Source organism: Chrysochloris asiatica, unplaced genomic scaffold (genome assembly GCF_000296735.1).
Source record: "Chrysochloris asiatica unplaced genomic scaffold, ChrAsi1.0 scaffold00104, whole genome shotgun sequence".
NCBI classification, from domain to species: domain Eukaryota; kingdom Metazoa; phylum Chordata; class Mammalia; order Afrosoricida; family Chrysochloridae; genus Chrysochloris; species Chrysochloris asiatica.
The window spans coordinates 10,047,473-10,063,000 of record NW_006408622.1 but is presented as its reverse complement, the minus strand read 5'-3'; the positions used below and the strand labels follow the sequence as shown (position 1 = coordinate 10,063,000).

At 52.3% G+C, this 15,528-nt stretch overlaps 2 protein-coding genes across 2 annotated transcripts in view; both read left to right on the top strand.

Annotated features, from left to right (window-relative positions):
- The window catches only part of KIRREL2 (kin of IRRE like 2 (Drosophila)), an 8,527-nt gene extending 4,816 nt beyond the window's left edge, over nt 1-3,711 (top strand). Inside the window, exons 10-14 of the mRNA XM_006867409.1 lie at nt 5-131; nt 753-851; nt 1,087-1,190; nt 1,502-1,567; nt 3,376-3,711. Of these exons, the coding sequence (XP_006867471.1) occupies nt 5-131; nt 753-851; nt 1,087-1,190; nt 1,502-1,567; nt 3,376-3,711 (732 nt within the window). The remainder of the gene's footprint in view (nt 1-4; nt 132-752; nt 852-1,086; nt 1,191-1,501; nt 1,568-3,375) is intronic.
- Nucleotides 3,712-5,634: 1,923 nt separating this feature from the next.
- APLP1 (amyloid beta (A4) precursor-like protein 1) lies at nt 5,635-14,672 on the top strand. Its single transcript, XM_006867346.1, has 17 exons — nt 5,635-5,781; nt 6,648-6,791; nt 7,744-7,876; nt 8,084-8,196; nt 8,806-8,939; nt 9,037-9,215; nt 9,585-9,715; nt 10,074-10,148; nt 11,152-11,310; nt 11,400-11,528; nt 12,574-12,673; nt 13,331-13,438; nt 13,676-13,702; nt 13,864-13,934; nt 14,158-14,220; nt 14,346-14,489; nt 14,586-14,672. The coding sequence occupies exons 1-17, from the start codon at nt 5,635-5,637 to the stop codon at nt 14,670-14,672; spliced, it is 1,944 nt and encodes a 647-aa protein (XP_006867408.1).
- Nucleotides 14,673-15,528: the final 856 nt, after the last annotated feature.

Genomic DNA, 15,528 nt, shown 5'->3' with positions numbered 1-15,528 from the left:
GCAGGGCCCCGGCCTCATCTCAGTGCTGCACATTTCCGGGACTCAAGAGTCCGACTTTAGCCGGGGTTTCAACTGCAGTGCTCGCAATCGCTTGGGCGTGGGAGGCACCCAGATCAGCCTGGACAGAAGAGGTGAGACCCTGGGCCTGGAGACCCCAATTCTGGCGACCATTGTTGTTACTGTTAAGTGCTGTCGAGTTGATTCCAACCCATAGAGACCCTTTGTAGGGTTTCCAGAAGCAGCTGGTGAACTTCATTCAACCTCTGACCTTGCAGTTCAAATGGCTTTTCAGTCTGGCGCGTTAACCCACAGCAGCGACATAAGCTCCCCAAACGCAAGGATTTACAAACTGATGGTCCACAAATCCATAGACCCTATTACTTTGAGAACATCAAAACTACCCGACTCTTGTTTCTGAGACCCTTAAACAGTAAATCGCCTCAAGTAGGGTATCCTAAAAGGAGAGGGCCGGAAGAAAGGAACCTCCAAATATGGAGAATTACAAAGTAAAGGGACCCTCAAACTAAAACTCTCCAATGTAAGTAAGTTTAAATTCATGTACTCTGAAATTCAAATTCATGAACCCTTAAACCCAGGAACTCCAAGCAGGGGAGATACAAACCTTGGAAATTTTATAATTTGGTGACCTTTGAATCCCTGGAAGCCCAAACCCAAGCTCTAAGCCTCTATTCACAGATTATTCCCAACCCCCTGCTTACTTGCCCTCCGGACTCTCACTCTTCTCCCTGTAGATTTGTTGCCTATTGTGCGGATTGTGGCTGGAGTGGCCACCATGGCCACCACTCTCCTGATGGTCATTACTGGGGTGGCACTCTGCTGCTGTCGCCATAGCAAAGGTCAGTGTCCAAACCTGCCCAGCACCCTGCACACTGATCCCACCAGGCCTAGGACTTGGCCCTTGGCAAGCTATGCTTTCTCCCTCAAACCCTAAATCCACCCCCTCAGGGTCACATGTTTTACCCTCCCCTTCTTGGGAACTCTCAGTCCTGTGTGTTCCTTCAGTGATCTTCACAAACCGTGACCCCTCCCTATGATTATCTCTTTGCCTCATGCTGCGGGCCTCAGACTCCTTCTCCAAGCAAAAGAACCTGGTGCGAATCCCCGGCAGCAGCGACGGTTCCAGTTCTCGGGGCCCTGAGGAAGAGGAGACAGCAAGCGGAGAGGACCAGGTAGGTTGCCAGGGTCCCCAGAATCAACCATACTCCAGACCTAATAATGACCCAGTCTTAACAGTGTTCCCAACTCCAACTGGACTTCAAACACAAATTGGCCCCAGTCCAACAGTGACCCCAGACCTAATGTGCCCCAAGACTATATATGCACCTGACCCAATTACTTCGTACATCAAATATGTCCCCAGGACTTGTCCTGGACTCTAGACTCCAGCTCCCTCTCCCCTGGCCTACACTCCACCCTGGGGTCTGGCACTAGGGTAGGACGATCCTCTGACCACTCCCTCTCACTATGAACCCATCCCCAGGGCCCCATCCCACATACGGACCACAGTGATCTGGGTTTGGATGAGGAGAAGATTCTGGAGACCAAGGTGAGTGTTGAGAGGGGAGGGTCTCCCTTCATTATCTATGTCTCTCACTGCTTCCGTCTCTTCTTTGATCCTATTGCTCCTGAAACTGAAACCTAGTGCCTCCCCTACTCCCTAGCCATTTCAGCCAACCTCACAGCCTTAGTTTACTTATCTGACCATGCCCATATATCTGTCTCAGCTCTGACCTCCCTCTCTTAAGCCTCAGACCAGGGGTTTTTTATGGCCTGTGTTTTTTACATCTGTCTATGTTTCACACTCATGTTTCAAGTCTCCTGGTTGTTGACCCTCTTGCCCCCCTTTCCCTAGCACCTGCTGAGTCCAACACTGGCCTGATATAGTCCCAAACCTGCCCCACTGAGTCCATTTCCCAGCCCAGAGTCCTTTTGTTCTTATGTACCTTCTTGTTGTTAAGTGCCATCAAGTCAGTTCTTGACTCATAGCAACCCTGTGTTAGGGTTTCCGAGGAGTGGATGGTGAGTTTGAACTGCCAACCTTGTGGTTCAAACTGACTTTTCGGTCTAGTGCTTTATCCCATAGTGCCATATCAGGACTCACTTGCTATTCTCTTGATCTAAAACACTCCCATGTTCCCAAAGCTGCTTAATTCCTCCTTCATTCCTCTACTCTCAGCTCAAACATCCCTTGTTCTAGGAAGCCCATGCTTTCCCAAAACCAGCCCTGACCTTTCTGCCTGTGTTCCCCCCACCCACAACTGTGACCACTCTGTCCTCAGCATCCCCATCCTACTCCTAATAACTCAACTCTGCCTGTGTCTCCCCAACCACAGCCATGACCAGGGACCTGGGTTCCCCGTCTGTCCAGCCCCAGTCACTCACCTAAGCTCTCCCCATAACAACTTGAACACTCTTGTGTTGTTCCCATTACTGTTGTGATCATTTCCCCACAGCTGCTACAGTTACTCTGCTTGTCCTGACTCCTCTGGACTCTGTCTAGTGATTTGTCGTGTCCCCCTTGATCTGGGTTCCCCATGGGGATCGGACCCAGATTTGTCCTATTGACAGGTGTCTCTAGCAGGGCTATAGGACATGGCACAGAATCAAAGCTCAGGGGCTATTAACCAGTAATTATCAAGTTAATTCTGACTCCTGGTAAACCTATGTATGTCAGAGTGCAACTGTGCTCCATAAGGGTTTTTAATGGCTGACTTTTTCAGAAATAGATCACACCAGACCTTTTTTTTTTTTTTTCCCCCAAAGTACCTCTAGCTGGACTCCAACCTCTAGCCTTTTGGTTGGCAGCTAAGTGTACTAACCAGGGATTCCCTAGGGGCTGTTAGGCTGATGAATGAATAATTCTTTGTCTCAGTCTTTCTCTCATTCTCTCTGCATCTCCTTCCATACCATGAGTCCATTGTTGTTATTAAGTGTCCTCGAGTTGATTCCAACCCATAGAGACCCTGTATAGGGTTTCCAAGGTGCGACTGGTGAGCTTGAACCGCTGACCTTGCGATTCGAATGACTTTGCAGTCTGGCGCATTAACCCACAGCACCACACCAGGACTCCACCAGGACTCCACAGGGGACCTATGTCTCTCCATGTCTCTGTCATGTTCTGTTTTTGTCTCCATCTCTGCCATCTTCTGCTTGCCTCCATCTGCCCCTTGTCACTATTTTTCTGTCTCTCTGTCTGTCTTCCTCTCTGTCTCTGGGTCTCCCCCTTGCTTCTGTTTCTGTCCTTTTATCTCTCTCTAGGTCTGGCTCTGTCTCTCCATCAGTGTGTCCCTCCATCAGTGACTCTCAGCTCCCTGTACCCATACATTCCTTACCAAGTTCTGTCTGTCCTTTCAGGACCCAACCAACGGTTACTACAAGGTCCGAGGAGTCAGCATGAGCCTGAGCCTCGGAGAAGTCCCCGGAGGAGGCCTCTTTCTGCCACCCACCTCTCCCCTTAGGCCCCCAGCAACCCCTACCTTCTATGATTTCAGCCCACACCTGGGTATGGTTCCCCCTTGCAGAATATATAGAGCCAGGGCTGGTTACCTCACCACACCCCACCCTCGAGCTTTCACTAACTACATCAAACCCACATCCTTTGGACCCCCAGACATGGCCCCAGAGACTCCCCGCTTTTCATATGCTTCCTTCCCCACACCCAGCCACCCCCGTCTCCAGACTCATGTGTGACACCTCTCTGACTGAAGAGTCCTGGAATCTAATTGTCAACTTGACATAATGGATTATCCCAACTTCTGAGGAACCAGAATAAGTTGGCAACTTTATGCCTCTAAAATTGAACATTGTGGGGAGGGAAAGACGATTGCAGATGTGTAAGTAATTGATAGAGGGTCAGTTCAGCCAAAGAGGATGCCCCACATGGAAACAAGGTGACTGCTATGCCCACCTTTCCCCCATATGTCAAAGATATTCAAGATGGCAGATATCTGGCCCCTTTGCAGAGGCATGGGGACAATAGGTGGTGGGAGTTAGAGGCTGGGATGGAAGCTGTCCCTGGTACTGAAGAAAAAATACTTCAAGATCTATGAGAAAGATAGAATAGGGGAGATGAAGATGGAGGATAAAATAGACCCCACCCTCTCCTGGCTCTCCCTGGAGGGTACTTTGCTTGGCCAATGGAAGTGCAGCCAGCATGAAACTCAAGATGGTCACCATCTCGATTTCTTCTTCCTTCCTTAAAGGTCCAGAAAGGATTGGACCCAAGGAATAGGAAATAGGGTGAGAACTGTCGTGGGAGGGGTTTGTATGTGTGTGTGTGATGGGAAGGAGAATATTTATGTTTAATAAAATATGTCAAAGAAGTTAATGTGTTTTAGGGATTCTCTGGCATTATTCCTCTTCATCAAGGAAGTAGCTCATCAAATCTGCTCCTCAACCTAAGAGGGAGCTGTAGAAGCAAAATCAGGATTCATTCCCCGCTCCAAAATTTGCTCCTTGCTTCGTACTCTGGTGGTGGTATGCCATGGAGCCGTCCTTACTCATAGTGACCCTGTATGGGGTTTCTGAGGCTGTAGATCTTTACGGGAGCAGAAAGCCTCATCTTTCTCCTGCAGAACAACTGGTAGTTTTGAACTGCTGACCGTGAAGTTAGCAGCCCAATTTGTAATCACTATGCTACCAGAGCTCCTTTTTTTAGTACTCTAGATTCTCTAAATATGCACTTACAAACACATACACATGTATACACATATACCAAAACATATGTGTGGGTGTGAATCCACAGACAAAAACACAGCTGTACATATACCCTCATTTTGACTGGGAAGACAGAATTCCACATTCCAATTAGAGGAAACAAAGAATAAGCCCTAAGAGGGAGAAGGATGCTGGGAAGGGCTGGCAAACAGAAACCCCTTGGTCCTTAGGGCCCAGACCCTTGCCCTAGCTCCTGGATGGGTAAGGAGCTGGGGGTCCTGGATTTACATCACCTGGAGACTTTTGTCTAGGGACCCTTGAGCTAGGAGAGAATTAAAGGTCCAGTCACCTGGGATCTTTAGGAAGCAGGGCAGGAGGCCTGGACATCAGGATCTGAGAGAGAAGGGATTAGAGGTTTAATCTCTGGTTCTGAGAGAGAAATTGTCCTGGGCTCAGATTCCTGTATCTGAAGAAGGGGTCTGGGTCTCAACTGTTATGTTCTCGACAGAGGACATTTTGGAAGATTGCATTCCTGGGACATCAGAGGAATTGGGGAGGGTCCCCAATGTTGGTATCTTTGGAGGAGCAGATAGTGGATATCTGAGTCTCAGAGATGAGAGGTGGGGGTGAGGATTCCTGGGTCTTGATGAAGAACTCAAAATCCACAATTGCCGAACCCGCGACCCAGACTCCTGCCTGGCTGACACTTGCATGGGGTGCGACGCCTGGGATCTAGAGGGGCGCGTGCGTCAGGCCCCCACCCGGGATTTGCGAGCTGCTTCAAGCTGCGCAGAGCCGCCACGCTATTGTCCTGGTCGGGAAGGCGGGGCCGGCGCGGGGCGGGGCTAGAGGCACGGCGCAGCCTGGAGGCGGTGGCTGTGGCGCTGGGAGCTCCTGTCACCGCTGGGGCCGGGCCGGGCGGGAGTGCAGGGGACGTGAGGGCGCTAGGGCCGGGACATGGGGCCTGCCAGCCCCGTCGCTCGCGGTCTGGGCAGCCGCTGGGGCCCGACGCCGCTGCCGCTGTTGCTGCCACTATTGCTGCTGCTTCTGCGCGCGCAGCTCGCCACCGGGAGCCTGGCTGGTGGGAGCCCAGGCGCGGCCGAGGTGAGGCCGGGCCAGGTCCTGGGGGTGGGGGAAGGGTGGGACCGGGCTTCTGGACCCCGACGTGGTCATGTTCTAGGCAGCAAGAGCAGTCTTTCCAGCCAGGTTGGCGATCCCCCAGCAGCACTAGGTATTCATGAACCAGGTTCCAGGCCCCAGCTCCCCCTTCGTCAGACGTCCTAGCCCCCGCCCCTAGACATAAGAAATATGTTTTTCAGAGTCCCTAAATCAAGAAGCCTAGCCCCCTCCAGGCCTCTTCCACCTAGGAGACTTGGCTCAAGCCCCCTCCCACCTGAACACAGGACCCGCCAGGCAGAAAGGCACATGGATCCTAATATCTAGGCCTCTCACATCCTCTGGACTCAGACGCGAGCCCCTACAGCCTCCTGGGACCAGGACAGGACCCAGGATGTAGCTCCCCATCCTTCAAGGGCTTGCTGTCCAGGTCTGCAAGGCCAGACCTGGTTATGTTTGCACCCCAGAATGGGCACTGAGCCTTGGATGGAGAGAGGAGGGGCCAGAACGCCTGGGTTCTGGCTTCCTCCCCCGCGATTCAGGTTTAACCCCTTCGGACTCCAGCGCGTCTGTATGGGGTGGGGGCGGAGCCTGTCTCCGCGGCAACAGTGCCGCTAGAATCCCTGGGGGGGGGGGAGGACTCTGGTCTCCATAGCAACGGGAGAGCTGGCGCACCCCCGCCCTGCAGGAGCTGTTTCCCGGGGAACGGTGCCTACACGGGGGCGGAGGCGCGGTGCTTGGGGGAGGGAGCAGGTGTTGGGGTCTGAACATCTGGGTAGTGGGGAGTGAAGTGTCAGGAAACCACCTGCCAACAACCCCTGGATCCTCACTGACCCCTCCGTTCCCACTCCCAGGTCCCAGGGTCGGCCCAAGTGGCCGGACTATGCGGGCGCCTAACCCTTCACCGGGACCTGCGCACCGGCCGCTGGGAGCCAGACCCACAACGCTCGAGACGCTGTCTTCGCGACCCGCAGCGTGTGCTGGAGTACTGCAGACAGGTGGGCGGGATCAATTGAGAGGGGTGTAGTCAACCCGGCTGCCCACTGGAAGCTAGATGTACAAAAGGCGTGGCCCGGAGGGACTAGGGATATAAGGAGGCAGAGGATGGTAGGGGGCGTGGTCAGCAAAAAGATGGAGCTAAGGTAGGGCAAGACCTGTTTTGAGAAACTAGGTTAGGAAGAGGGGAAGAGCTCTGCAATCTGTGGTGGGTTCTGTAAAGAGAAAGGGCATAGGTGAGCGTGGCCAGAGGAGACACGTTATGGACTCATAAGACTGGAAATGGATAGATCGCAATGAGAGTTGGTAGGTGGGAGGCGTGGCTGTGTAAAAACCGGCCTAATACAAGAAGAGACTTTTATAGCGAGACACACGAAGAAAGGGGCTTAGAGAAGAGTGGGGCTTACGGGAGATGGACCAGCGATTGAGTTTATAGGCAGTGAATGGAGTCCTAGTGTGGCATTGTAGGATAAGCACTGGACTGTAAGTCGGTTTGATCTGCAAGGTCGATGGTTCAAACTCACCAGCCCCTCCTCGGAAACCCTATACAGGGTCGCTATGAGTCATAACCGACTGGACAGCACTTAACAACAGTAAACTGAGACGAACTGCCCTAAGACCTGAGGGACCTTGCATTAAGAAACTGGACTGGCAAGGGGGCGGGACCTAAAATGGCGGGGGACTTTGGGTGGGGGGAAGCTACTAGGGGGCGTTGCTAATGGGCAGGTTGGGAACCTAGGGAGTAAAGATTCTCAGGAACTCAAAATCCACTGTCATCGAGTTGATTCGCACTCATAGAAATTCTCTAAGACAGAGTAGAACTGTTCGTCAGGGTTTCCGAGACTGTAAATCTTTACGGGAGCAGACTGCCTCATAAGGGATATATGGCAAATGGAGAGGCGCGGCCGACAAGGGGCAGTGGCTTGATCTCTGCCTCCCACCCGGTGCCTCTAGATGTACCCGGAGCTGCAGATTGTGCGAGTCGAGCAGGCGGCGCAAGCCATTCCCATGGAGCGATGGTGTGGAGGTGCTCGGGACGGCCACTGTGCCCAACCTCACCATCAGGTTGTGCCCTTCCGCTGCCTGCGTGAGTCACAGGCTGGGGGAGGGGAACCGAAGTAGGGGATCTTAGAAAGGCAAGTCTCTGGGATTCTGTCTCAGACCTACTTAGGGGGCTGGGTTTTTGAGTCTGAAGTGAGTCAAAGAAACCTCTGAGAATAAAATATCAGGACACTGAGAAGAGGTGGAATTGGAGGCTGGCGGAAGGTCTCACCTCTGTATTCCGCATCCCCAGGGGGTGAATTCGTAAGTGAGGCTCTGCTGGTGCCAGAAGGTTGCCGGTTCCTGCACCAAGAGCGCATGGATCAGTGTGAGAGCTCCACCCGGAGGCATCAGGAGGCGCAGGAGGTTAGGACCCCGGCCCACCCATTCCCCACCCCCCTCCTCCCCATCCCCGGAAATACAGACTCCTAAATCCTCCTCTGTCAGAACCAAGACCCTGGGGCCCAAGCTGTCAGGTCTCCTTGCTCGCTCTTCCCTCTGGACCCCGGAGTCCAGGACCCTAATGCCAATCCCAGCTACTTTTTCTTGCCAATCCCAGCTACTTTTTCTGTCAAAATCGGGAATCCAGGCCTTCAGCCTCCTATATCCTCAGAAGCAAAGAGTCTGGGGTCCCCAGCCTCTTCTTCCCACCAACCCCCGGAAAACAACAACAAAATCCACTGACATGAGGTCGATTCTGACTCATATCGACTTTGAATTAGGGTTTCCAGTCTGTAAATCATTAAGAGAGCAGAAAGTCTCATCTTTCTCCCGAAGAGTGGCTGGTGGGTTTGAACTGCCAACTTTGCAATTAGCAGTCCAGTGCTTTTCTGATAGTACCACCAGACCTACCTTTCTTCCTACCAGGATCTAGGAACTGCACCCCAGTCCCTTCCTCCAGAACCAGGGGACCAGGCCCCGCCATCACCCCTTCCTACCCCACAACCCTGACATCTGAGATCACTCTTTCTGCAGGCCTGCAGCTCCCAGGGCCTCATCCTGCATGGCTCGGGCATGCTTTTGCCCTGTGGTGTGGATCGGTTCCGGGGTGTGGAGTATGTGTGCTGCCCCCCTCTGGCGACCCCTGACCTGTCTAGGACAGCAGTTGGGTGAGTGGGAGGGAGCCTGGGGTAGGGATGGGATACTGGAGACCTGGGCCCCCCCCCCACCATTCTTACTGCCTCAGATCTCCTTCTGTTCCCTCAGTGACCCTTCCACCCGATCCTGGCCTCTGGGGGCCAGAGCAGAGGGGGGGAAGGAAGAGGAAGAATCCTTCCTACAGCCAGTGGATGATTACTTTGTGGAGCCCCCACGGGCTCAAGAGGAAGAGGAGGAAGAAAGAGTCTCACCCCCAAATGCCCACACGCCTGCAGGAGTCATCCAAGGTAAGGTAATCTCTAAACCTTGGGTCTAAAGGGACATTTGGGAGGATCCATTTGGGTGAAATGGAAGGGCTGACCTGTGAATAAAGCAAAGGGAGCAGTTGGTTTGGGGGTTAAGTGAAAGAGGAAGGACTATTTGGTAAATTCTAAGAAAAAGCTTGGAGGTCCTAAGAGAAAGCTTCAAGGCCTCTTCCTAAGATTTGCAAAAACAGACCTGGTTCAGAACTGCGTCTCCCAGGATGTCAGGCAAACTGCTGTGACTAAACTGCATACATAGTGCTCTCCAATGCACTCTGGGAAATACAGTTCTCCAGGTAGGAAAGGTGACCTGGAGGTAGGCCACAGGCAGACCCCTGATCCCTGGCCTCACAGTGACTCCCACCCCGAGGCCCACGGACGGTGTGGACGTGTACTTTGGCATGCCTGGGGAAATCAGTGAACATGAGGGATTCCTGCGGGCCAAGATGGACCTGGAGGAGCGTAGGATGCGCCAGATTAACGAGGTGATGTCACTCAGGGCCCCAGGACCCTACAGAGCTGCTTAAATGCCAGAAAATCCCAGGGACCCATTGAGACAACCTTCAAGGGCTTCCCAGGCTCCTATCAACCCCCGGTCCTCAACACCACCCTCTAATACACCAGGGCTTCCTGACCCACCTAGAATCCCATTGGGATGCTCCCAGATTCTATGCTAACTCTGGTTATACTTCCATTTTAAAATCCTTCTGAGTCTTTCTCACAAACCAAAGAGCCAATGCAATTCAAGGGATTGGGACCTCCAGGATCCTGAAGGGGGGGTTGGGGATTCAATCGGTAGAACAGGGTGGAGTCTAGGATTCTGAAACACTTCCTCTGGCCCAGGTGATGCGTGAGTGGGCCATGGCAGACAACCAGTCCAAGAACCTGCCTAAAGCTGACAGACAGGCCCTTAATGAGGTAGGACAGTCGCCAGCAGGTCTTACTAATGCATGCCCCCTCATTGTCGCCTGTCATAGGCCATGTTCCACCTCATTCAATTCTACCCCTTCCTCCTTGGCCTCTCTGAACCTGCTTCTACATTTGGCTCTACCCCTCTTGGCTTGCATCTGACCTGACATTATTCCTCCTCAGATAGACCATGTTTTGCCCTATCTTGACTTGATCCTTCTGAGGGTTGGCTCTGGAGTCCTTCTATCTCAAGGCGGGCCCCCCACAGATATAGCCAGCCTCTCTGAAGTATTCACCTCCCTATTAGGCCCCACCTCTGACTCCACTCCCACCCCTCTAGCTGCACTTGCATTCAGTCCCTCCTCAGTAGGCCTAGTCTCCTCATGGTCCAATCTCTGTCAACTACACCTTGGTACAGTCCTCCTCAGATAGAGTGGGTTTGTCCTATTGCTCCGGTTTGCCCGCCTTCCCTGACTCATGGTACAATCTATCTCAGTCTCATTTAGGCTCCGCCTATCTCCAGTTTGGTTCTGCCCGGGGCCAAGACCGTATATGACTGTGTCCTCTTCACTTTGGCATTGGCCACTCCTTTGTTGTTGTTGTTATGTGCTGTGGAGTCGGTTCCAACTCATAGCGACCCTGTACAGGGTTTCCGAGGCTGTAAATCTTTACGGGAGCAGAAAGCCTCATCTTTCTCCCGCGGAACAGCTGGTAGTTTCGAACTGCTGACCCTGAGGTTCGCAGCCCGATTCTTAACCACTACACTACCAGCCACTCCGACTTCCAGATCATTCCCTCCCAATACAAGTTACATCCTCAGAACGGTTCACATTAGGCTGATCTGTAATCTCCTCCTCACCACCTTCCAATCAGTTTGCTTTGACCTAGTGTCACCTCCAGGTTGGTCCCACCCAGCCCTAGACCCTGTAACCTTTCCCTTTCCAGACTTTCTTTGACCTTAGACTTTCACCCATCTTTATTTCTCCTGACCCTGTGCCCACCCCCTTGCCAGCACTTCCAGTCCATTCTGCAGACTCTGGAAGAACAAGTGTCTGGTGAGCGACAACGTCTGGTGGAGACTCACACCACCCGGGTTATCGCTCTTATCAATGACCAGCGGCGAGCTGCGCTGGAAGGTTTCCTGGCAGCCTTGCAGGGGGACCCACCTCAGGTATGGGGACTCTGAGGGCAGCAGGCTCCCGGGGCAGGGATGGGTGTGAAGGGGTAGGGTGGGCTAAGGCAACCTTTTCCTCTCTGCAGGCAGACCGTGTCTTGGCAGCCTTGCGGCGCTATCTGCATGCTGAGCAGAAGGAGCAAAGACACACATTGCGGCACTACCAACATGTGGTTGCCGTGGATCCCGAGAAAGCCCAGCAGATGCATTTCCAGGTGCCTAGATTCTTCCAGCTGTCCCTTAGTCCCCAGTCCCTTGAATCCCATCCCTCAGACTCTTCTCCTGTCCTTCAGGCCCAATTCCTGTCCCTCGGCCCTCCTTCGTATCCTTAGAGCTTACTTTCTATGTCTAGAGCCCCCTTTTTGTGCCTCAGGATTCTTTCTAGCCCTTCACTTTACTTCTTGTCTCTTGGATCCCTACTTCCTGACTTCAGAAAAGTGTTCCCCATTCCTGTCACTCTGGCTCCCTTCTTGTCCCTTGGAGTCCTACTCCTATTAGCTGAATCTCCCTCTTGTGTCTTGAACCCTCTTCCTGTTCCTCAACCCTCCTTCTTTACCTCTGTTGTTGTTAAGTGCTGTTGAGTCGATTCCGATCCATAGCGACCCTGTATAGGGTTTCCAAGGAACAGCTGGTAAGCTTGAACCACTGACTTTGCAGTTCAAATGATTTTGCAGTCTGATACATTAATTAGCCCACAGCGCCACACCAGGACTCTTTGCTTCTAGCCCCCCTTAAAAGGAATCCTTGTTCTATGCCCTTGGATCCTGATTCTGCTTCCATGGATGTTTGCTTCTTATCCATGAAAACTACATTTTGTGTTCTTGAACTCCAAGTCTTGCGCTTGAACCACATCACTTTTGTGTCTGTGTGAACTTCCAATTCCATTTCCTGTCCTTGGAACCTACTCCTGTGCTTCAGACCCCACTTTTTTTGCTTAGACCCTAATTCCTGCCCATCGTACCCCATTGACTTCTACTTCTTGCCTCCTGTGCAATATGCCCCACGTTCTGTTCTCACCTTGTCTCTCGGCCCCACATTTTCTTGTGCTAGTTTTTTTCCCTTCTTTCTGTACACCTTTTCCTTTTCTCTTTATCCTTCTCTTTCAATTTCTTTCCTTCTGTGGTCCAATTCCCAACCTTTGTACCGTACTGCCTATCCATTGTATGTACTACTTTTCCTTGGACCCTGCTTGCTTTCCTCTTCCTCCCTGCCTCAGTTTCTCCATCTCCAGCTCATCTTTCATACTCACTCTCCCCACAGGTGCAGACACATCTTCAAGTGATTGAGGAAAGGATGAATCAGAGCCTGGGCCTGTTAGACCAGAACCCCCAGCTGGCTCAGGAACTTCAGCCTCAGATTCGTGGGTGTCCCTAACTCCTGAACCCCATCCAAATCCCTGACATCCCCTGCCCCCATTTCAGTTACTTACTCCTATGTAACAAACCACCTCAGAAGTTAAGTGACTCAAATTAATAACCATTTCCTTTGCTCATGATTCTTCAGCCTGGTCTGGGTTCGGCTGAGCTTGCCTCTAGTTAAGCTGATGGAGCAGCTGGGGGCAGGGGACTGGCAACAGCAGCTGGCAACTGGCTCCTTCTCAGTACCTGTTCTCCACTGACTTCTTACGTTGTAGCACAGAAATGGAAGCTGCCCGATCTTAAAACTTGGGTCCACATTCGACTGGTTAATGAAAGTTACAAATCCAGTACAAGTTCAAGGAGAGGGACCTAGACAAGAGCATGAGTATCAGAAAGTTTGGCAACCCTCAAATCTATTGGGACTTCTGATTGGATTGCTCACCTCCAATGCCGATTCTCGTGCTCTTTTATGAAACCAGCCTCTCGCCTCCCTGCCAGTGTGCCCACTATGACCAGTCCACACTTGGGACTGACTGCTCTCTGTGGCCTCCCATTCACTCCACCGTTCAGGGGCGCTTCATTTACCCAGTTTTGTTTTGTTGAGTTTCACATGTCGACATGCTCACCGCATATGTCACCTTTCTACATGTTCCCTTCAGAGGACCTCCTCCACTCTGAACATCTGATCCCCAACGAATTGGAAGCCCCTATCCCAGGGGCCAGCAGTGAGGACAAGGATGGGCTGCAGTCACCGGATTCCAAGGATGGTCAGTGAGTCCGCATCTAGATAACCCCAAGCTTTGAAGAAGTAACCCCTAACCTCATTTCTAATTTCTTAAAGTTTAGGGGTGGGGGTTTTAGTCACCACAATGTGGGGAGAAATGCTAATGTTGGACCATTGATCCTCCTTCCTTGGTCCCTGGGAGGGTCCACCCTTTCTTTGATGACATACCTCCTCTCTTTACTGTTCTACTTCCACCTGCCGTGACTCCTCTGGCTGCCAGCAAACACTCCCATGGCCTTCCCTAAAGGTGAGTGTTCCACAGAGTACACCTCCAAACCCAGAGTGAAAAATGATTCAGGTATTGGGAACCCCAGACCTTCTGGGATAGAACATGATGCCCCTTCTGACCCCTTCCCAAGAGGGTGTAGCACCCCTTGATCCTCAAAAATAAGAGACTTTGTGGGGCAGGGTTCACAGAACAAGAGGCTACATCCCCTGCAAGAGAAAAGCTATCTCCCCTGGAACAGTATGAGCAAAAGGTAAGTTAGTCAAAACTGTGTCTTGAGGGAAGAAAGGGCTGGGGGCCTGGAATCTGAGCTCCTGGGGGACAACAGTGGATATGGCATGAGCTCCTGGGTCTAAGGGAAGCAGGGGACTGAGAATAGGAACTTCAGGATCCTAGGGAAGAAGAGGACTTGGGGATACTTCCTTGGGTTCTTGGGAAGGAGGAGGTCTGGGTCCTGACACTTCCTGCTCTCCCAGGTGAATGTGTCTGTTCCAAGGGGCTTCCCTTTTCACTCATCGGAGATTCAAAGGGATGAGCTGGTAAGAGATAGATTATTCTGGATACCTAGGGGCAGGGGCTCAAGGTCAATGACCAAGGTCTGACCTGATGCCCAAGGGCACTCAGTACTGAAAGATGACCTCTGCTTCATCTCCTCTTCTTGTAGGCACCAGCTGGGACCGGTGTGTCCCGTGAGGCTCTGTCTGGGTTGCTGATCCTGGCAGCAGGTGGGGGCTCCCTGATCGTCCTCTCCCTGCTGCTCTTGCGCAGGAAGAAGCCCTATGGGACCATCAGTCATGGAGTGGTGGAGGTGAGAGACACAAAGAGGTGAAATGGGGAGGATTTCCTGGGCTTGGGCAGGAATAGGCTGAGGTTGCCCACCACCCCTCTCTTGCCCCTGTTGCAGGTAACCCTGGAGGAGCAGCAGCTCCGTGAATTACAGCATCATGGTTATGAGAACCCCACCTACCGCTTCCTGGAGGAACGGCCCTGACCCGGTCCCTTTTCAACTAAACCCAGACCTTCCCATTTCCTGGAGCCCCAGAATCCCAACTTCTAGCCTGGGGGAGTCATGAAGAGTTCATTTCACACCCTTTGGGGAGGGGGCTAGAAAGTCTCATTTCCCCTTTTTATCCTTAAGAAATCCCCAGCTTTCCCCAGCCACCTCCCTACTTGGGACTTTTTCACTTTAATTTATTTTGTAAATTAATTTATGGCTCCTTAAAGTGACCGTCGCTTTGGTCCCAATGTCTGCTGTTCCCTAGAGTTCAACTTCCCACAGTTTTCCTACTAACGACCCAATAAAGTTCTTTTCCCCACCAGGCCAGCCTGTGTCTTTGTGGGGGATCATGGTATCATCACCGCTCTGGGTGTTGGTGTTCATCCCTGCCCAGGCATCCTTCACCTCCTTAAACTGGAGGTTGTTGTTGTTAAGTGCCTTTAAGTCGGTTTTGACTCCTAACGACCCTGTATCGGGTTTCCGAGGAGCGGCTGGTGAGTTTGAACTGCTGACCTTGCAGTTCAAACCGACTTTGCAGTCCAGCGCACTAACCCACAGAGCCACACACCAGGACGTCTAAAATGGATGAGGGATCTTTAAATTTGGGCGGGGCCTGCAGGAGGCCCTCAAGAGGCGGAGCCCAGAGATCTTGGATGGGCTCTCAGTGCCAACCAGGAGCTTTCCACGGTGCTGAACCGGTCACAGCTTTTATCCTGGTTTCCAGGGACTTGAGAAGGCTCTGTCAAGTTTTCCTTGCCCTCCACACACCGTCACACACAACACTCACCTCTAACCATAGAGCCCAATGGGAGACAGGAATCTCAAATGGCCCATCATATTCCCCAAAGTC